The sequence below is a fragment of the Crocuta crocuta genome, unplaced genomic scaffold, assembly GCF_008692635.1.
Source record: "Crocuta crocuta isolate KB4526 unplaced genomic scaffold, BGI_CrCroc_1.0 scaffold15, whole genome shotgun sequence".
Taxonomy (NCBI): Eukaryota; Metazoa; Chordata; class Mammalia; order Carnivora; family Hyaenidae; genus Crocuta; species Crocuta crocuta.
The window spans coordinates 4,271,487-4,292,649 of record NW_027530508.1 but is presented as its reverse complement, the minus strand read 5'-3'; the positions used below and the strand labels follow the sequence as shown (position 1 = coordinate 4,292,649).

At 38.9% G+C, this 21,163-nt stretch overlaps 2 protein-coding genes across 2 annotated transcripts; one reads left to right on the top strand and one right to left on the bottom strand.

Annotated features, from left to right (window-relative positions):
• Window positions 1-4,994: 4,994 nt before the first annotated feature.
• Window positions 4,995-6,844, top strand: DEFB127 (defensin beta 127). The gene is made up of 2 exons (XM_077766903.1): window positions 4,995-5,043; window positions 6,591-6,844. The coding sequence occupies exons 1-2, from the start codon at window positions 4,995-4,997 to the stop codon at window positions 6,842-6,844; spliced, it is 303 nt and encodes a 100-aa protein (XP_077623029.1).
• An 8,783-nt stretch (window positions 6,845-15,627) lies between these two features.
• On the bottom strand, window positions 15,628-17,248 carry DEFB128 (defensin beta 128). The gene is made up of 2 exons (XM_077766904.1): window positions 17,197-17,248; window positions 15,628-15,863 (listed from the first exon to the last, which is right to left on the bottom strand). The coding sequence occupies exons 1-2, from the start codon at window positions 17,246-17,248 to the stop codon at window positions 15,628-15,630; spliced, it is 288 nt and encodes a 95-aa protein (XP_077623030.1).
• Between the last annotated feature and the right edge of the window lie 3,915 nt (window positions 17,249-21,163).

Below are 21,163 nucleotides of genomic sequence, written 5' to 3'. Positions count from 1 at the left end.
TATAAGTTTTCTTCTGAAAACATAGATGTACGTATGTGACCTTGGGTTTAGCAACAATTTCTTAATTATGACACAAAAAGGCTCAAACTATTAAATAAAAATGTAATAAACTGGATTTCATCCAAATAAAAAAAAATAATTACTAAAAGAAGTGGTTATGAAAATGAAAAGACAAGCCACAGACTTGGAGAAAATATTTGCAAATCATATATCCAACAAGTTCTTGTATCTGGAATACACAAAGGAAACTCAGAATTGAATAATGAGAATGGAAACCTAATCAAAACATGGGGGAAAGATTTAAACAAGCACTTCACCAGGAAGTTATGTGGATGGTAAATATTACATGAAAAGATCATCAATATTTTTCATTGCTGGGGAAATGATATAAAAATCACAAAGAAATAACAGGTTCAAAAAAATGGCTAAAACTTAGAAAAGGAAAGGAAGAGGAAAGAAACTGAATATGTCAAGGGTTGGTAAAGATAGAGAGGAAAATGAATTCTCATATATTACCTGAGGGAATGTAAAATGGTACAGCTATCTGAAAAAGAATTTGGTAATTTCTTAGTAAGTGAATTATACATCTGCCCCATGACTTAGTCATTCCACACCTATGTATTTACCAAAAAGAAATGAAAGCATTTGCCCACATGCAGACTTGCATAGAAATGATCAAAAGCAGCTTTATTTATAATAGCTAGTATCTAGAAATAATCAAAATGTTTATTTTGGGGTGATTGGATTAAGCAGATTGTTACATATCTATAAAAGGGATAACCAATGATACAGCATGAATGAATCTCAAAATGAGTATCCTGGATGAAAGAAGCCAGGAAGAAAAGGTTGCATTCCGTATGGCTTCATTTATAAAATACTCTAGAAAATACAAATGAAGCTATAGGGACAAGTACTAGATCAGGGCTGCCCGGCTATCATGGATGTGAAGGGAGAGAAGGGTAGAGGGAGGAATGGATACTAAATGGAACATGATAAAACTTTTGAGGGTGAAGAATGTCTGCATTACGTTAATTCTGGTCATTGTTTCACAAGTGTGTGACCTGCTGAACTCATCAAACTGTACACTTCAAATAATGCATTTCAAAGCACATCAATTATATCTCAGTAATTTTAAATAATAAAAAATTAAAACTCTTCACAAAGAATAAAATCTCTACAACTTTATGGCTACCACTAGCAATCGACAGGGCTACTCAAAAGAATTTTTAGCAAAACACAAATAAAATCCTCCGAAGAAAACTGTTATCAGAATGACATCTGCCTTGGCTTCTTATACTTAATGCATTTACTTACATACAACATGTATAACTTCTTCACATAAACTAGAACTATTACTCTACATGTTGTTCTGCAATATTGCTTCTTCACTCAAAAATGTTTGGAAAGCCACAATCTGTTGCACTCTTTCTAACAGATGCACAGTACTAAATTACATGTATGCACTTCATTTTACGATATTCCCGAATTCAACTGAGTTCTACGGATTCAATGCGAATTTAAAGACATCACTGTAGATATATCTTTGAGCACTGACTTATTTCTTTAAAAAAATTTTATAAATTGCCAGATTATCAACAAAGAATTAACTTTTTCATTCAACAAACAACTGGTTAGGTACTTCTCTATGCCCAGAACTAACATACAGAAAAGAATAATATGTAGTCAGTGTTAAAAAATACATTAAATACATTTTAGGAAAAGAGACATCCAGGTGAATTGATGGTCACAACCCAGAAGGTAAATACTCTGATAGAACCAACATAAGAGGACTATGAAAAATCAGATAGGAGTACTCAGCTCTGGGGGAGCAGCACAAATTCTTCTTGTGTTTTTCTCTCCAAATTACCATATACTACAGTAGAGTTTGCACCTACTCTTCTTTCTCTTTCCCCCAAGGCATGCCTAGAATAGGGCTCTTGAATAGTGTTGCCTCAGTTAGAGTGGTTGGTCAATGGACTGAAGTAATGTTTGGCACAGTATCCTATATGCTACACATCTACTGGCTGTGCCCAACCCCATCTAGGGAGGGCAATAAAGACCTGTGTGCAGTCACGCTGAGTAGAGCGTTGTGGACTCCATAAAACCTACTGCCTACGTGTGTCAGGAGCCATGAAGTCCCTATTGCTCACTCTTACAAGCTTCATGCTCCTCGCCCAGTTGGTCTCAGGTAAACAGAATCTTGGGGTGGCAAAATGCTAGCCTAGAACAGGGTCCTGCCCATGGAATCCCTATTACCAAAATCCATGGGAGTTGGGGGTAGGGTTCTTGCTGGAAGGGGGTGCTGAGGTTTGCACTACCTCTTCAGGACATCTCTAATATAAAAGACCTCAAAGCTCTCACAACCGACCAGTTTCTACGGTTGGAACTGAGCGAGAATAATGAGAATCCAAACGCAGGGATGGTCCTGACATTCCAAACTCCCCTCTATTCTATCACTCAGGGCCAGCTCAGTACAGTCCTGCCTCGCCTTACTTTGTATGGCATCAGGTATTATCTTCCAAAGTAACAATTCTACAATATTACTTCTTCCAATCTTCCTATTCTTGGCCTTGCAGAGAAGGTCTCCCACTTTTTTATTCTTCGATGTGATTAACAGGACAGGAAAAGCTGTTTCTAAATCTCTATAGGACTGTAAGGTGGAAAAGGGAAGAATATTCTGAGTGAACATGGGGAAAAGATTCAAGACTATTGGAAATCGTATGTCAGATCCCAGCTTTATGTGTGTCAGCATTCCTTCCTTTCAATTAATTCTATGGTTTATATTTACAAGATTAAGACACAAACACTGAAAACATTTTAGAAATAAAGAATTGGCCACCATTCCAATATTTCTCTTATTTTAAAAATTGTTGCCAACTGATATATGAGTTTATCATCTGCCCTTTTTATTTTTTTTTAATTTAATGTTTCTTTATTTTTGAGACAGAGAGAAACAGAGCATGTGTGGGGGAGGAGCAGAGAGAGGGAGACACAGAATCTAAAGCAGNAAATAAATAAATAAATAAATAAATAAATAAATAAATAAATAAATAAATAAAGCAGGTTCCAGACTCTGAGCTGTCAGCACAGGCAGGCTTGAACCCACGAACAGTGAAATCACGACCTGAGCCAAAATCGGCCACTTAACCAACTGAGCCACCCAGGCGCCCGTTTTGTTTTGTTTTGTTTTGTTTTTTAATTTTCTTGAGAGAGAGAGAGGGACTGAGCATGAGTGGGGGCGGGGCAAAGAGAGAAGGAGACACAGAATCCAAAGCAGGCTCCACGCTCTGAGCTGTCTGCCCAGAGCCCGATTGGGGCTCAAACTCATGAACTGCGAGACCATGACCTGAGCCAAAGCTGGACCCTTAACCAACTGAGCCACCCAGTTGCCCCAAGATACCACTTTTTCTAAGATGCAGTCTTAATGTTATCTGTGGGACAAAAGAATGTGAGTTTTCTAATCAAGGAATTGGTGAAAAAGACAGTGCAGATGAGATACAGAATGTTCTCTCCATTGCACAGGCAGTGCATTTTGTTAATACAAATAAGCTCTTCATCTTCAAAACTCAAAGATCGATTTATCAGCCCCACTTTGTTTATATTTCTCTCTCCAGAGAGAGAGTCCGTGATCTACTTCAATAGCTCTCTAGCCAATAAGTAGGATTCCTATGTTCTTCTTTTAGTCCTTAAATTCCTTGGACACCGCAATCCTACATTGATGCAATTATTGTTGTGTACATTTCTGAATTTAGATAGACAAGCGTTACTGGTGGCATTACACAAAAACATATGTTGATACTACTAAAAATTCATGGAGATCACTCTCAATTAGTTCCCTACACTGTCCAGATGCTATAGTATTGAATGCTTACAGCCAGAGTCTGGGTGAGAGGGTATGAGTGAGGGATGAGCTTAGAGATGGTTTAGAGACGGTATAATCCCCAAAAGCTTATTCTGTAGATATTAGTGTCCTGGTTGGGGTCTAAAATGAGTTTCCATGATTCAAAATGATTTACTGATGGCTTCTCGTCCTTTTGGCTAAGATCAAGTGCAAAATGATTTACTGATTGATCTTAGTTATGAAAATGACTAAAAGCAATTCAAAGGAAAGTCTTATCTTTCAAAAGAGTTATAATGCCAGAGAAATCAAAGGCTGGGTAACAAAATAATTCATATAACTTCCTAAAGGCACACTAGTAGGAAATGTGTTGTTAAAGTAGCACATCCCCCAGAAGAATTCCCCCCACCGCAACCTCCTCCAAGATAGAGCCACTGATATCAATGGACGAGGGGAATCTTCCCAGAGAGGAGAACAGAAAAAATACAAATCAAAGAATTCTCTACGTTGGAAGGAAAGAAAACCTTGCTATTGTCCATCAGGACAAGGAATGTGCTGTGTTATCTCTGTCTTTCTTCCCCATTTTTGTGGTTTCTAAATGAAATTTTATTTTAGTCAACCTATTATTCCCCTATCATTGTATACTCCTTGACTGTGAGTAATTAAATCTATGTAGGATGTGGGGATGAAAGTGGGCTGCCATTTGGACAGACTAAAGTGACAGACACAACACTCAGAGATGCTAGACTTAATTGAATGCAATAAATGGAATACGCCTCGTTGTTTATATTATTTTATTCATACTTAGATGTGAGCACACGTCTACCTTGGTCTAACAGGGCAGACAGCCAAAGTACAGAAAGCACAGATTATTCTCACCAGTGGTCTACAGCCTACAGAAAGCACCAGATGGGATGGAGTAGAACATGATGTGTCTCTGAATAATTCCATGTGGGGGTAAAGTGGGTAACCTCACATTTCCTGTGCCTGCCCACACGGGACAAAGTCCACAGTTCAGAAGTTTGGGGACACACTTTGTATCATACCATCTGTTCTAGTGTGGTGCATAAGAATCCAAGTCTCTGAGGAAGGCGACATGGTGTGCAACTCACTGGACAAAGAGATTTGGTTGACACCTCTTGTGGGAAGTCTGGCCATGAAGCTGCTCCTGATCATTGCAATTCTGCTGTTCCAGAAGTCCACAGGTAATCCCGAGCTTTCCAGGGGCTCAACTCAAATCAACAATGGGATGGAGTATTTCTAAGAACCAAGGGAATTTCATAACTCATGGTAGAAGACAGGCCCTCCTCGGGATGCCTGAAGTCTACCCAACATCACCAGAAATTCCCTCTTCCTGATGCCTTCTACCATGGTACTGTTCTTTTAAAAAAAAAAAAAAAAAAAGTATCAACAGAGCTGAAGAGAGGACATGATTTCCTCTGGGAAGGTGTCATTATAGAAAGGAATGAGCCCAATACCTAGGGATGTCCTTATTTATTAAGATACAGTTTTCACTCTGACACCTGGCCATATTTTCTTCCACTCTAATATATATTTTAATCTACGGTGTGTGGATAGTGGAAGAAGCACAAACTTTGGAGTCAGGTGTGAGAAATATGCCTTCAATATCTCCTGGCTTGTCAACTTTGGATAAATGGTAAAGACTCTCTGAGCCTCAGTTTCCTCATCTGTGGAGATAATGACACCTGGATCATGAGGGTTTATTAAATAATATTTGTAAAAACAAACAAACAAACAAAAACATCCAGCTTAAGGCTTGGCCCATACTAAGAACTTAAAAATTCATTCTTTCCTCTTTCAAAAGCAAATCTCTTATATTTGGCTCTTATTATAGGATTAGTAGTGGTCTGTCCTGAGCCCCTCAAACTCCTAAGAATCAAGAGAATTCCAGAATCTGAGGTTGGAGGCAACATCTTTGTTTTCAGTCATCATCTTCCGGGGTCTATCTCAGGGCATTATAAAAGCCCAGAAGCCAAAATCTGAACATCCTAACTCTGTAGATCACTACAAGTATTTAGGATCACTAAAGAAAAGAATATATATCAAGGTGAGCAAAGGTCTGGGACTGAACATTGGAGAAACTCTTGTTCTAGAGGTGGAAAAAGAATGAGGACTCAAAGAGGGATAAAACAAGTCCAAGATAATTATGATGACATAGAACTCAAAGGAAGACATGTGTTGGCACAAATGTGCAATGCTGAGAACAGGGGAGGAATATTACTGAGGGGAAAAAAATGCCTGGCTGAACAACAAGACAGTCTTTCTTGTTCATGGTAGTGAGTATGAACCCAAGAACACAGTCTAACTCAGATATAAATACACAGTAACAAATGCTACTCTCTGGGCTTTAGAGGTGGGGCAGTGGTGAAGAAGTAGTGCCTTGCAGCACCCAAATGGTGGCATGTGCTGAGGTCCCCAGATGGAGTAATAGTTCTATACCCCAAAATCAAAGATGCAGTTCCTTTATTTTCCCAACAAGAGCTGATGCTTTTGGTGGAGTCCGTCGGATGTTGGATGGGAGCCCAAAACCCAGGAGGAAATAAATATGAGTGATCAGTTAGACATAAACACTGAGGACTACCTTCTTGGAGCACCCTCCCTAGGATATTATGAGTAGATAATCTGTGGGTTTTCCATACACCTAATCCCTCCAAACATCCTCTGTCTCCCCCATGACTGAAGTTGCCTTTTAGTCTCATTGATCCTGGCCTATTGTTCTTTATATGCACAGTAAGTGAACAACTTAAGAGATGCTGGAGTGAATATATACGAGGATATTGCAGGAAAATATGCAAAATAAGTGAAATACGTGAAGTGCTATGTGAGAATGGGAGATACTGTTGCCTCAATATTGTGGAATTAGAAGCACGTAAAAAAATTACAAAGCCACCTCGTCCAAAGCCAAGGACATATGCAATGACTTTCCCTCAAGATTATGATATAAATATAGAAAATTATTCAAGACCCAAGGCAAACTCTACATGAATCAAGTACAATTTTCTGTTCCTTTACTTCTCAACCTATTCTAATAAAGTAAGGGGAAGAGGTCCATATCTTCTTCCTTCTGATTCCCTGACCCCCCAGAATGACCTTACGGTAGATTCGAATAAAGCTCATTGCCAGTTTTCTGACTTGTTTGTTCTTTAAGCAGAGATCGAACACTCAATACACCGAGTGATGAACTGGTAAGGACAACGCAGAACCTCTCCCGTGGCAAGGGGGTATAACCAGCACAGAAAAAAACTCTAACAAGAAACTCAAGACAGTTGTCTTTGAATTCAGGGGAGAGAAAGGTGAAGCCAAGTATTCAGGGAAAATCGCAAGTGAATTTAAGATTAAAAGGTTGCCTTATAAAATGTGTATGATTTCAACCAGTGGTTGGTGAGGAGTGTTAGTGTTTGTGTCAGTGTCAGTGTCAGTGAGTGTTAGTGAGAAGGCAGTTTGCATGAACAGAACAAAATCAACAAATGGAAGGAACAGGACATTTCAGAAGACTATACATGCACTTTGGTTGATGAATAGGTTTCCAAAGATAAACTATGGGGTAATCTAATTTATTTAGTTCCTATGCAAAAGCAGTGAGCTGTGAAGACCAAGATGAATAAAATTCCACTATTATGGAGGCCACTATATAAGGTAGAGGCAGAAATAAATATATAACTCCAAGACAGAAGTTTTTAGTTTTTCCTTTGTTGTTATTTTATGTGTTACCACTAGTAATGGATCCTTTTGGTGACTGGAGTCCTTTGAAGTTTGGAGGAAACGTAAAGGGCTTAGGAATTGGTTTCAATTGCAGTATTGCATGAGACTTTATTGCTGTCTTGATATACAAGATGACATAATGATAATTCATGTACATAGTCTACCTAATTCTTAAAAGATATACCTTCTGGATATGATTAACATGAAAAATTTCCTTTCCCACTACTTTTCACATTCATTTTCTAGTTTTGTTTCTTATATCATTTCACCAGTGTAACATCCACCGCACAAATTTGTGGCATACCTTCTCTTAATTATCCTCTTCTCTGCTGTTCTAGGGCTGGGGCAGGGAATACGCACAATAAGCCCAGAGCATCTTGCAATGCCAGAAAGCCAGGAAGTGTTTCAAAAATCAGAAGGCTGAGGCATGTTAATGGGACACAGGAGTCAGGTTGAAAGAATTTTGAATGACCAAAGTTGGGACGATTTGAGTGATTAAATAACATAGCATTGGATTATAATATAATGTAGAAATAAAATCCAGGAGTCCATACTGCCCTGAATAAATAATAAATACATGAGTGAGAAAAGTCGGATTTTCTGTGCAGAAGAATTCCAAGTATTTTATGTAGACACTCCATCCTCAAGGAGGGGACCTTCGCCTCTCCCTTCAATGTGGGAGATGTGCTTAGTGACTTGCCTCCTGGGAGCAGAGTATGGAAAGGAGCAAAAAAAAGTAATTTTACAGTGGATAAGCCTGATAAAATCATGCTTCAGATTCTATGGGGACATCTGTTGATAGTAGGAGCGTGTGAAATGACATCATGAGAATGGCATATCACCTGTGTGGCCATCTCCCCTAAAATCCATAACCCCAGCCTAACAATCAGGACATCATCAGAGAAACCCAAACTGAGTGGAATTCTGCAAAATATCTGACCAATACTCCTCAAACATGTCAATTTTGTCAAAAAAAGAAATTTCTGAGAAATTGTTACAGACTGGAGGACGATGAGGAGCCATGACAACTAAAGGTAATGTGATATCCCAGATGGGCTCCTGGAACAGGAAGAGGACATTAAGGAAAAACTATTGAAATTCAAATAAGTGTAGAGCTTAGTTAATAGTCATGTACTTACGCATAGTAGTGCATCACGTATAAGATGTTAGCAGTAAGGAGAAACTGGCTAAAGAATATACAGAAGCTCTCTGTACTATCTTTGTAATTTTTCTATAAATCTAAAACTGTTCTTTAAAAAAAAGTCTATTCAGATTTTAAAAGCTAAACACAAAATCAATTTGGTCTAATTCTCTTTTTTCCTCAACTGAGATTCAACTTCTTATAGGAATTTTTTAAGTTATAGGTTAGGTTTGTTTAAAAGCTAAAAGGACAATTGTAATGTTTTTAGTCAACTCATATTTTTGTTTTTATTATTTCTCCCATTTTGTTACAATTTTTAAATGTATCAGCCTAAAATAATTTGTAATATCTTCCTTTCCTTGTTAATGCCTATAGGATATGTAGTGATGTCTCCTTTTTCATTTCTGACATTGTCTATTGTTTTTTTCTTGTTAAGTCTCACTATTTGCTTATGAATTTGATTAGTCTTTACAAAAACCAAATTTTATTTGTTAATTTTTGATCGAGTTTCCATTTCTTCAATATCTTTATTAATGTTTTTATTTCCACTTGTTTTTCAAACAACTTTCAGTGCCATAAAATTCACTTATAGGTGTATAATAGAATGTCTTATTTCTTTCTCTTTTTTTTAATGTTTTATTTATTTCTGAGAGAGAGAGATAGCATGAGCAGAGGAGGGCCAGAGAGAGAGGGAGGCACAGAATCCAGAGCAGGCTCCAGGCTCTGAGCTAGCTGTCAGCACAGAGCCGGATGCGGGGCTCAAACCCACGAACCATGAGATCATGACCTGAGCCGAAGTCAGACACTTAACCGACTGAGCCACCCAGGCGCCCCCAGAATGTCTTATTTCTACTTTTTTGTTTTAATATGCTTTTCTTCTTCTAACTTTTTTAGGTGATGTTTATCTCTCTTGTTTTTAGCCATTCTTTGTTTCAAATACTTTGTTTCAAAGCATTATACTGTTTCAGATTCTGTGTCTCCCTCTCTTTCTGACCCTCCTCTGGTCACGCTGTCTCTCTCTCTCTCTTAGAAATAAATAAAACATTTTAAAAATTTCAAATATGGGCATTATAAAGCTACACATTTCCTTCTATACACAGCTTTAGCAGTGTCCCACAAATTTTTGGCATATAGTATATTCATTCTTACATTATGAACCTCACTTTTCTCAGACGAGTACATAAATAGAACCTTGGTTATATGAAGACAATGAGGACAAATGGTGACCATGTAATTTTCTCAATTATTATTACATGTGTAGTAACATTAACTTGATAATATATAAACCAAAGTCAAACAACACAACTTGAAAATAAACAAAAAAAATCATACACAGAAATGTTTACACACTTGTCGCTCATACAGTTTGTTCTCAATATGATCCTCTGTCCTGCCATAAGATTTTGTATGGCTTAAAACTGTCATTTGTTTTTCTTCTTGCTCTTGTTTGGGATATAATTTAGTCTCCACTTCATTTTGCCTTCTTTCTTCTTCTTTTTCCTTTTCTTTCTCCCTCTTTTTCCTTTTCTTTCTCCTCTGCCTCAACATCACTTTCCTTCTCCCTTTCCTCCTCCTTCTTTCCCTCTGCCTTCTTTTTCTCTTACTTCTTCCTCTTCTGCTTCTCCTTCCAAAGTAATCTTCCTTGAAAAGTATTATCAGGTCCCTGTCTTTGTTCTTCTGTCCAAGGATCTCAATAAACTTCTTAGATTCAATAGTATCAAACACGGCATATATTGATCCCTTCAATACTTGGTGCAATGTTCTTTTCATCCGAATATTTAGTATTTGACCTTTATCTCTGATCATTCTTTTATGTCACCAAGAGTTGCATCAGTTGGGAAGCTTTTAATACAAACACATTTTTTATATCATTTTTATGCTCATCAATCACTTCAAGATGAAGTTCACTTGGAGATCTTCTGAATTTAGCCTTAGCTTCACTTATTTCCATGAGTCCCTGCCTTTGATTTGCTCAATGCTTCTATATGGTTAGATGGTTAGATGAATTTTATCTTTATCTTTAAAAGTAACCAACCATTATTCAGTTTGATCTGTGCCTTTAAGATTTTATCACATGGAAAAGTGAAGTCACCCAAATCATACTCAATTTGAGGACAGATTTTGGCCTACAGAGCAGCCTTTTTTTTTTTTTCCATTTTCATCATTTTCACCTATTGCGACTATCTTTAAGGTCCCGGTCCACAGACCTGTGATCACTAACAGTGACAGCAATGTATCCACTTCCCAGCACTACCAGCTGCCCTAATGCCCATAAAGATGGGGGCCATTCTCTGTATGTTTTTTAATTGGGTTGTCTCTTTGTTATTGAGATGTAACTGCTTTTTATATATTCTAGACACAAGTCCCTTATCAGATACATGATTTGCAAATTTTCTCCCATTCCATGGATTACCTTTACATTTTCACCATGGTGTCCTTTGAAGCCCCAATGTTTCCAACTTGGGTAATGCCCAGTACTCACTGTACACTTTTTCGCTTTTTAAAATAAAGATAGGCTTTGTGCAAACTTTGGGGGATGTTCTGTGTCTATGCAAGTCATTAGTTGCATATTACTTAACATATGCTTTGAGGGGGCACCTGGGTGGCTCAGTCAATTAAATATCTGACTTGATTTAGCTCAGGTCATGATCTCACGGTTCATGGGCTTGAGCCGCCTTGCACTGACAGCATTCAAAGGCTACTTGGAATTCTTTCTCCTCTCTGCCCCTCCCTCCACTCACATGTGCACTTTCTCTCTCTCTCTCTCTCTCTCTCTCATAATAAAGAAATAAGCTTTAAAAAATATATATGTTTTTTCTGGGAGGGAGCTTTCCCAGGATGACAATGCTTATGCCACTATTTGTAACTAAAGAATACAGATACATTACTAAATGTATATTTTACTACTTCAAACTGGTTAGCTATACTTTAACTATACATTGTAATTCATTTTAATTTGTAGAAGCTATAGATAATTGCCTTCCAACTCTTACCAGTTTGAAAGATAGCAAAAAAAAAAAAAGTGCTAAAAGACAGCCATATGATCATTTCTATGCTTCCATTTTGACATAAGATAGTGAGCGATTTCAGATGTATGTAACTCTTACGTGACCTGATTCCTGGACCCAGGAAATATTATTTAACGGCATCTGGGCTTTTCATATTTATCTGACATGTACCATTTGGGAGGGGTTACTTAATAATATCTGAATTTTCCACTAGTTTGATTGTGTTTTCTCTTTTTTTCTTGTTTATGTTTATTTATTTTGAAAGAGAGAGAGAGAATGAGTGGGGGAAGGGCAGAGAGAGGGGGAAAGAGAGAATCCCAAGCAGGCTCTGTGCTGTCAGTGCAGAGCCTAACCTGGGGCTCAATCCCACCACCATGAGATCATGACCTGAGCCAAAATCAAGAGTCAAACACTGAACCAACTGAGCCACCCAGGTGCCCTGAGCATGTTTTCTAATACTTACTGGCTATTTTCAGAAAGTTTGAAAAGTATCAAACTGGGATAATGAATATCTACATATTCCCCAGGGCCACTGAGTAATCAAAGCTAAATTAGAATTTATCTACAAACACAAAAATCATCATAAAGTTGCTTTGAACATGGCTTCTCTTAAGTACTTAGTTATCTCTTAAACTAGTTGTTGAAACTATTTCAGCTGCCACTATCATTATCCTAGTCTTTACTAATTAAATATTACTAATGACAAACCTTCTATTTGTAACTCTGTGCCTGAAAACTTGCCCTATGCACAATTTTGTTAAATTCTTGTTAACGTTTTATTTATTTCTGAGAGAGAGACAGCATGAGCAGGGGAGGGTCAGAGAGAGAGGGAGATAACAGAATCTGAAGCAGGCTCTAGGTTCTGAGCTAGCTGACAGCACAGAGCCCTACAGGGGGCTCAAACCCACAATCCATGAGGTCATGACCTGAGCCGAAGTCGGTCACTCTACCGACTGAGCCACTCAGGTGCCCCCACAATTTTCATGTCTTACATATGACGCCACAGGAACATATGCCCACTCAAACCCACCTATTATAAGAAATGTTAGTAATTACATGAGGCCTAAAGGACTAGAACTAGTAACTAGAAATCTCTCTCCTCTCTCTGTCTCTCTCCTTCCCTCCCACCTTCTCTCCCTCACTCTTTCTCTGTTTCTCTCCCATCTTTTCCATTCATCAGTGCACCAGGACCCAACCTGGATACCCAATGGAGTTCAGTCTCTACATATACATCTGTCATCCACCCTGGTCCAAATACTTGTAGCCAAAATAATAAAGTTTTCTGCCTCTTCTCTCTTGACAGGGCATATTGAAATAGAGTCCCTGAGAAAGGCTACGAGCAAATTGTCTAAGAAGATGTGAGTGTGGAGAGGAAATGATTACTATCTCTGACACTTTTCATGAGCATTGTCCAAGACCCCCCAAAGAGATGGGTGGTCCCAAATGCTGAGACTTTTTAGAAAAATATACCTGGAACATTTTGGAGATTTTACAANGTTCTAAGAAAAAAAAAAAAAAACCTGGTTGATCTGATACTAAGCCAAAATGGATTCTCATATCTAATTTATCAATGGACTCATATAGAATAAAAGGACACACAGATTAAAGACAATGGACAAGATCCATCTTCATATCATGGTGACAAAATGGATCCTCCCTAAAAATGCCTCTGGTGATCCACAGCAATGGAATACTGAAAAGAGGAGCTTATGAAGTACTGCAATAAAGATAGGGCTTCCTTATCTGGGCCTTTTGAAAAAAAACCCTGAGGGCTAGACTGAAATAGTCATACATTAGTTTCTATGGTGAAACCATCAACAAAATAATTTCTAAATTTCTACAACTTACTCTGGTCCTGGTTTCCTATACGTTTCTCCAGAATTCTTAAAAGCCACAACTACTAAAAGTAAGGTCCTTGTAGATTCTTAAAATGTTAACGTATCCATCTAAATATTTGCCTCTCTGTTGTCCCAGTGAAACTAGATGGTGAGCTGCACATGGGGGAATAGGGCCCATTGGTTTCTTTATCTCAGATGAGCAAACGTTACCTCCACAGAAGTGATTTCTGGTCAATACTTTAACCAAGCACCATCAATGGATGGCACCACAAAATATTCTATTCTGCTCATCTGGAGGGCATCACGACTTACTCAAAGTTTGCCTTCCTCATGAGGAGCTTCTTAAAGATGCCTCTTTCATGTATAAGGCTTTAAATTTCATACTCTTCTTTATTTATTTTTAGTTTTTATTGGGGTTGAATTGACGGACAAGTTGTAAGATATTTACAGTGTGCATCATGGTGCTCTGATACATGTCTATGTCCTGAAAGAACTCTCTCCCCATCTATTTAATTAACACACCCCTTCCCTCTCATATTTACAGAGTGTTTTTTGGCATCTTGGTTTTAGTTTTGTGTTTTGTTGTATGTGTGAGAGAGAGAGAGAAAGAGAGAGAACATTAAAGTCCTATTGTCCTAGCACATTTCAATTATACGATATAGGGTTCTCAACTATGGTCACCGAATTTCACATTCAATCCTCAGACCTCATCCACCTTGTAACTGAAAGCTTGTAAATTTCACTATTAACAAACTATTGAATGTGTAATGTTTTTATAAAGACGCTAAGGGCAGTGGGGCCTTAAAATTGTCAACTGAATGTTCAAATCGCTACCAAAAAAGGAGATGGAGCATACACATTAAATGAGCTTCAAATGATGTACAGGTGTCCCCCACTTTTTGAAAGTTCCCAGTTCCACCACTTCATTTTTACAAAACGCCTGCATTAGTACCTGTTTTCACTAATGGCAAGAAATCTGAAGAAGACGCTGTCTCATGCATTAAAAAGGCAAAGAGCAAAATTAGCACTTAGTGTGGGTTTTGCAGCAAACCATTACAGAGCTGTAGGCACCCTGAGCAGCGGGAGTGGGCCGCCCACCAAACTCCTTTCCTGGGACCTACACTCAGCATCTCAGTGTGAAACCATCATAGCTTTGAACTGTGTCTGGGAGCATCAGTGCTTTACCCTGATTTATTCTGTGCATCCATTAGCAAGAAGTGCCCAAAGTATCAGAAAAGCCTAAGAGTGGTTATTTTGGGGGTCCAGACACTCAAAAACCTTTCCATATAAGTTCAGGGTAATTGCTTCTTCACTTTACACCATTTTGGCCTATGAAAGATCTCATAGGATCACTCTACTTTTGGATAGTGGGGGTAACCTGTATTGGCATTATCACTAGCTGTCATTACTGCCCGTTAGACATGGCCAATAAATGTTATGAAAATATTCCAATATCATGCCTCCTTCTAATGAATTCTTGGTTAGCAAAACTCTCTGTATTCATCCTCCCACACACACAAAATTGGGACATTCAGATCTGCTTAGACTCAAGAAACTCATTTAAAAGAAGAGTAGGGCATGTGGGTGGCTCAGTCGGTTAAGTGTCCAATTCCTGATTTCGGCTCAGGTCATGATCTCAGGGTTGTGAGATGGAGCCCCGTGGTGGGCTGCCCACTGGGCATGAAGCCTGCTTAAGATTCTGTCTCCCTTTGCCCCTTTCCCTCTCTCTCTCTCAAAAACAAAATCAAAAACAAAAATAAATAAATAAAGAGGAGTAATACCTGAAATAGTATGAAATTGGATAGAAAATGGAGGGGCTAACTTCCACCTCTACCAACATGCTCTTTTCATCTCTGTATCACCCATCTTACTAGTATGATGAACGCCTGGAACATGATAACTATTCATTTATGTTTAAAGTGAATGAATGCATAAATAAATCCAGAGAAAAGCAAAAAACTTTATTATGTAGAGAATCGAGTTCACTGAAGAAGTAGATAAGTCTCTTGCCCCAGGCTGTCGGAAGAGAGGGCACTTTTGATTTAGGACCAGTGGAGACCAGTGAAGAAAGTATTTGATTTACATCTGGATTGTAACAAGTGTGGTGGTGGGTAAGATAGCATAGTCCAGCTTCCCATCAGGCTGTATCAAAGAGGAAGGCGACTTTGGAGCTTTCTCGTGTTTTTTGTTTTCGCCTTCATTAACACAACATAATTTCCCATTTAGACACGCCACTTCATATATTTCCCCCATTTTGCATTTCTTCCGGCAGTAGCCTGTTATATTACTAAAGCATTTTCTGGGCCGTGCTGTATCTGTGCACAGGAAACAACATTGAACGCAGATTAGTTTCTGAGGCAGAGTAGAAGGGAAGTATGGTTCCCATAAGCTTTGGCCTCCTGTGGTTCCAAAGTGAACTATGCTGCTAAGAGAAAACTAAGAGCTTCCTCCTAGAAAATCATCCCAAATTAAGGACATCAAAACCCCAGGCTCCTAGCCAAAATCCAATCATCTCTGAGAACATTAGAACTTATATGACAAAAAAGAGAGATCAACGCATGGTTATCAACTGGAGTTATGTCCCAGCCCTGGACTCTGGCAGATCTGTCTCCCATGCTCCAAAGTCAGTACTCTGTCAGCTTGACTCCAGTCCAGTGTCCCCAAAAAGTACCAACTTGCCATCGTGGCATGACTTAAAGCCAAGTTAACTTTTAAAAGAGTATCACAGACAGGACTTTTTAAGTTAAGAGAGACATTGGATTTCACACTCATTGACATGTGCAGCAGAAATCTCCCTTTGCCAAGACCTCATGGGTCTCAGCAATAAATGCTGCAGAGAACTTCCCTTATTCAGCCTCTATGTCTTCATAGTCGTCGTCATTCTCGCCCCCCTCCTCCTCCCCTTCTTCTTCTTCTTCTTCTTCTTCTTCTTCTTCTTCTTCTTCTCTCTCTCACTCACTCTCTCTTCTCTCTCTCCTTTTTTTTAATCTCAAATAAATGTGTTACCCAGGGAATCAAATTCAATTCCACGTGTACCCATCTCCCTAGCAATCCAAACTTTCACCTATCAGACTATTGTATTGAGGTCTTAAATCACCTATTTCTAATTCTTTATTTGCCCCTGTACCCATATTTGGACAAGCTCATGGAACAAGAGAAAGAAGAGACATTTCCTCACATGAAATTCAGTCATTATGAAACTGGGCCATTATACTCAACTGACAGATGAGAAAACTGAAATTCAAAGGGAATAATTAGCTCAGTTCATACAACTAATCAGTGATCAAGATGTATTTTAATCTCACATCTACAGGATTCCAAAGCTTGTACTGTTCTCATTCCTGTTGGAGCACAGGCTGAAAATGAGATTGAATGGAAAAAGAGATGGGGAGGTCCTTGTGTAAAAACGATGTCCAATTACAAAGATAATTCTAGATGATGGGTTCATGCCTACCTTCGGAGAGGACTTCCCAGAGCACAGCCCTGATGTCTTCTTCCCACCCTGAAGGCTTTCTTCTAAGACACAGACTCAAAGAGAGGGGGTACTTTCGATGACATTGGCAAGATATCAACAATCTGAAGGCCCTGGCCCCACTCGTGCAGAGAGTAATAGCCCCATAGGATTTCACGGTACATTGGACAAGTTACCTGTTAGTAGTCCCTCAAATAGTAGCACAATGAGAACCAGAAACAGCTTCATGTTTACAGACTTCCCAAGAGAAAGAGCCGGAACAATTTCTTTACCCAGTGATCTGTGTCACACACAGTCTTTCAAGAACGAAACAAGAGTTTCTGGTGCTATCAGCATTCTGAGCTCTCATTTTAACCCACATGGACAGGTATGAAATCCAAGCCCACGCCGCCTTCATTCCCATAGATGGAGTTCCCAGTTACAGAACGTTCCATCATATCACACCCACTCTTCTTCACTCGGGATGTGAGCTCCCAGAGAGCAGGAACATTCTCCAACCCGGGTCATCAGCCCGCCTGGTTAGTCATATGTCCTTATTTGTGTGACTCGGTCCTAATGTATCCCTCTTGTTCCAATGTCTCATCCAGCTAGTGTCACCTTTTACTCACAAAAGCAACCCATTTGGAAGATTAGGCAAATCATTAACAAATCAAGGCATACATACACACTCCAATAATCATTTTTTATCGTATGAAAAATATTTTTATGTATGAAACTTCCAGAAAGTCATCTAGGAGTAAGAGTGCATTAAGATTTGCCAAGATAAATTGATAATATTTCAGAGTCTTCTATAAAGTCTTCCCCAGTACAGCTCAATTCTACAAATGAAGTCTTTCAAAAGAGCAAATTAAAAAAAAAAAATCAGATCTCATTAGCACGGTGTTCAACTTATTATGAACTAGTCCCTGCTCATCTCTCCTAGGCATTTTTTTTTAATGTTTCTTTATTTTTGAGAGAGAGAGAGAGAGACAGAATGTGAGTGGGCAAGGAGCAGAGAGAGAGAGGGAGACACAGAATCTGAAGCAGGCTCCGGGGTCTGAGCTCTCAGCACAGAGCCTGATGCGGGGCCCGAACCCACGAACCGTGAGATCATGACCTGAGCTGAGGTCAGACACTTAACTGACTCAGCCACCCAGACGCCCCTCCTAGGCATTTTAGAGAACCACGTATGTTTCTGCCAAATTAGTGTGGGTGTCTCAGCCCAACCTGTTATTTCCATACTCTGTTTCTTTGCACATTTAAATCTCTCTTCACAAATTTATATCATGCTCTCCCATCCTGTCCATCAAACTGGCCCCGTTGAGCTCCTAATTTTCCTTCCAAACCAAGTTCAATCATTTCCACATCTGTGAAGGTTTCCCCTGGACCCAACTAAATAGTGCTGCAAACTCCCTTCTCTTGTCAACACTGTATCTTGTCCATATTTTTGTTGGCGGTCACAATATGTCATGTTCCAATTATCTGTTCATCTTGTAGTATTCTATGAACCCCTCAAAGGCAGGCCACTGGCCTTGTTCAACTTGGAGTTCTTAATGCACAGCACAAAACTCATGCTATATCCTCAGTGTGTAATTATGGAATGAATAATTGCAAAGAACCAAACAAATCATTGCTATATAAGATACCCCAAGACAGTAATAAAGTTAATTAAGACATTTCCTAAAGAATTCTGTTTACCATGTTTTTCAATTTCTGGACACCGGAACTTTGAATTTACAGTAATGAGTAATTACAGTAATTACAGTAATTTTGAATTACAGACCACCCAAACATCTTTCTGTGACCACAAAGAATCTGGGAATATGTGAAGGCTAAATAAATATTTGTTGGTGATAATTAAATTTGTATCACAACAGAGGGTTCAGGCTAGAGCTAGGGTTAGGAATGAGTACTGTGTATAGCATATTATGTTTGTCAGTAACCAGAGTGAATTAAATTTGTCAAGGAGGAGGAAGTGTCAGATGTCACTGATAATTCAAGATGAGGAGCGAGAGCTAACCAGTGGCCCCACTAGATCTGCACCAGACCCCCCATGTATCTCACTGATTTCAGCTCCACAACCTCTTACGTGTGCCTACGAAATGACAACTGCATTTTCCATACGTTCTTACTTTAAGCATTTGCACTTATGAAGTACGAAACTAATACTTCTCTCTTTCCAGTTGGAAAGCTACAATTTAGGGAAGTGGTAATGGGCCCAATGCCACACAGCTAATAGGGAATAAACCAGGATCAACCTGGGTCTCCATGAACCTAGAAATAAAGCACTTAGCCACTGTGCTAACTTACCTCTCCAGTTGCCTCCTTTGGGTCCGTCTTTGGGAGACTAAGACACAAGGTCAAATACAAGACGTTGCTTTGTTCACAAAATTTATTGGCCATACACTTGGCTGGATACCCTCCTCCCACCCACCTCCTCATATCCTACTCACTACTCAGAGAGCAACCTATATGGAAAGAACTCACAGTTCCGATTTTCACAGATGACACTGTTGTATCCTGGAAGGCATATCACTTGCCCGCCTTAATAGACTCCTAAGGCTTTGTTTGTCAACTCTTTGTCACCTGTGTCTACACTTTTAATATCAGAGAGACCTTCTGCAATCCCTCTGGGGCACAAAAAGCACACAGTCTCGTTTTCAAAGCCCTTTGTGGCTAAGTAAGAGATTTCCCCTTGAGTAGACTGGGATGAGTAATTAAATGTTGCATTTTAGTTGTATGGTCATTAAGGACAAAAACCAGCCATCAACATTGGTTACTGCACCTCCCACTGTGACCCAGAATCATACAAATTGCTTTAATCCCTTCCTATAAATGAACTTTAAATGTGTTGTATTTCTTAGAAATATTCTCTGAATTCTACCTAAGATCTTATCTTCCCAAACTGTTGACTAGGCTAAATCCAGGCAAGAAACAGGATTATTGATTCCCTCTTACAAAGATAGGAGGAATCAAGCAAGATTCTTTTGCTGTTCTTTGTTCAGAGACTTGAGGAGGTTGAATTAACATTTCAAGTTAGAAAAATCAGACACACAGAGAAACAAAAAGATGAGAACAGACCACCGGTACTCTTACCTCTGTTAACACACCAATGATTAGCCTTCTAGATATTTCATTCCAAGTCATTTTTTTTGGCAACTGTGTAAGAAGTAAGATGAAACAAAGTGGCCCTTTTTGCTTGTCAGACACTCAGTTTAAAGTAAAGTCTACTAGGGATGCCTGGGTGGCTTAGCTGGTTGAGCATCAGACTTCAGCTTAGGCCATGATCTCCCGGTTAATGGGTTCAAGCCCCGCATCGAGCTCTGTGCTAACAGCTAGCTCAGAGCCTGGAGCCCGCTTCAGATTCTGTGTCTCCCTCTCTCTCTGACCCTCCCCTGCTCACACTGTCTGTCTGTCTGTCTATCTCTCTCTCTCTCTCAGAAATAAATAAAACATTTTTTAAAGTTTAAAAATAAATTAATTAATTAAATAAAATAAAATAAAGTCTACTAGTCAACACTCCCTGAGCACATGCATACTTATATGCATACAAAGTCTACATTCATCTCTTTGATTCAAGAAATGGGCCTATTGGCAAAATAGACATGACCCAATACAGGGGAACCACATTCAGCTGCCTTGATCATCTACCATTATGCCTAAATATGTCACCAGATAGTTTCAGGAAAATAAACAAGATAAGAGAAAAACTTAAATGAATAATAAGGATAAGTAGCTTCAAAGGAAATAAAGCTAATAATGAGGACAGAAGAGAATTATTAACAATGAAAAGAACGACAGATTTGACTATATAAAATGCATAACATCTTTATAACAAAATGCATGCAGAAGAGGGTTCAAGACAGTATAAGCTTAAAAGATAATCAAAGTAGGGACAACTGGGTGGCTCAGTCTCTTAAGCTTACTCTTGATTTTGGGTCAGGTCATGATCTCACAGTCGTGGGATTGAGCCTCTGTGTCAGGCTCCATGCTCATCATGGAGTCTGCTTAGGATTCTCTCTCCCTCTCTGCCTACCACTCCCCCATTCTCTCACACTCACTTTCTTGCTCTCAAAATAAATAAACTTTAAAAAAAATAAAAGATAATCAGAGTAGAACAAAATTTACAAATGCATTATATACTATAAAAGTATTAATATCCAT

Bases quoted from the DNA above. Each gene is read 5' to 3' on its own strand.
- DEFB127 (XM_077766903.1), top strand. From the start codon at position 4,995: ATGAAGCTGCTCCTGATCATTGCAATTCTGCTGTTCCAGAAGTCCACA. The intron at 5,044-6,590 runs GTAATCCCGAGC...TTATATGCACAG, and splicing joins GCTGTTCCAGAAGTCCACAG to TAAGTGAACAACTTAAGAGA.
- DEFB128 (XM_077766904.1), bottom strand. From the start codon at position 17,248: ATGAAGCTGTTTCTGGTTCTCATTGTGCTACTATTTGAGGGACTACTA. The intron at 15,864-17,196 runs GTAACTTGTCCA...TCCTGTGCACAG, and splicing joins ATTTGAGGGACTACTAACAG to ATACAGCACGGCCCAGAAAA.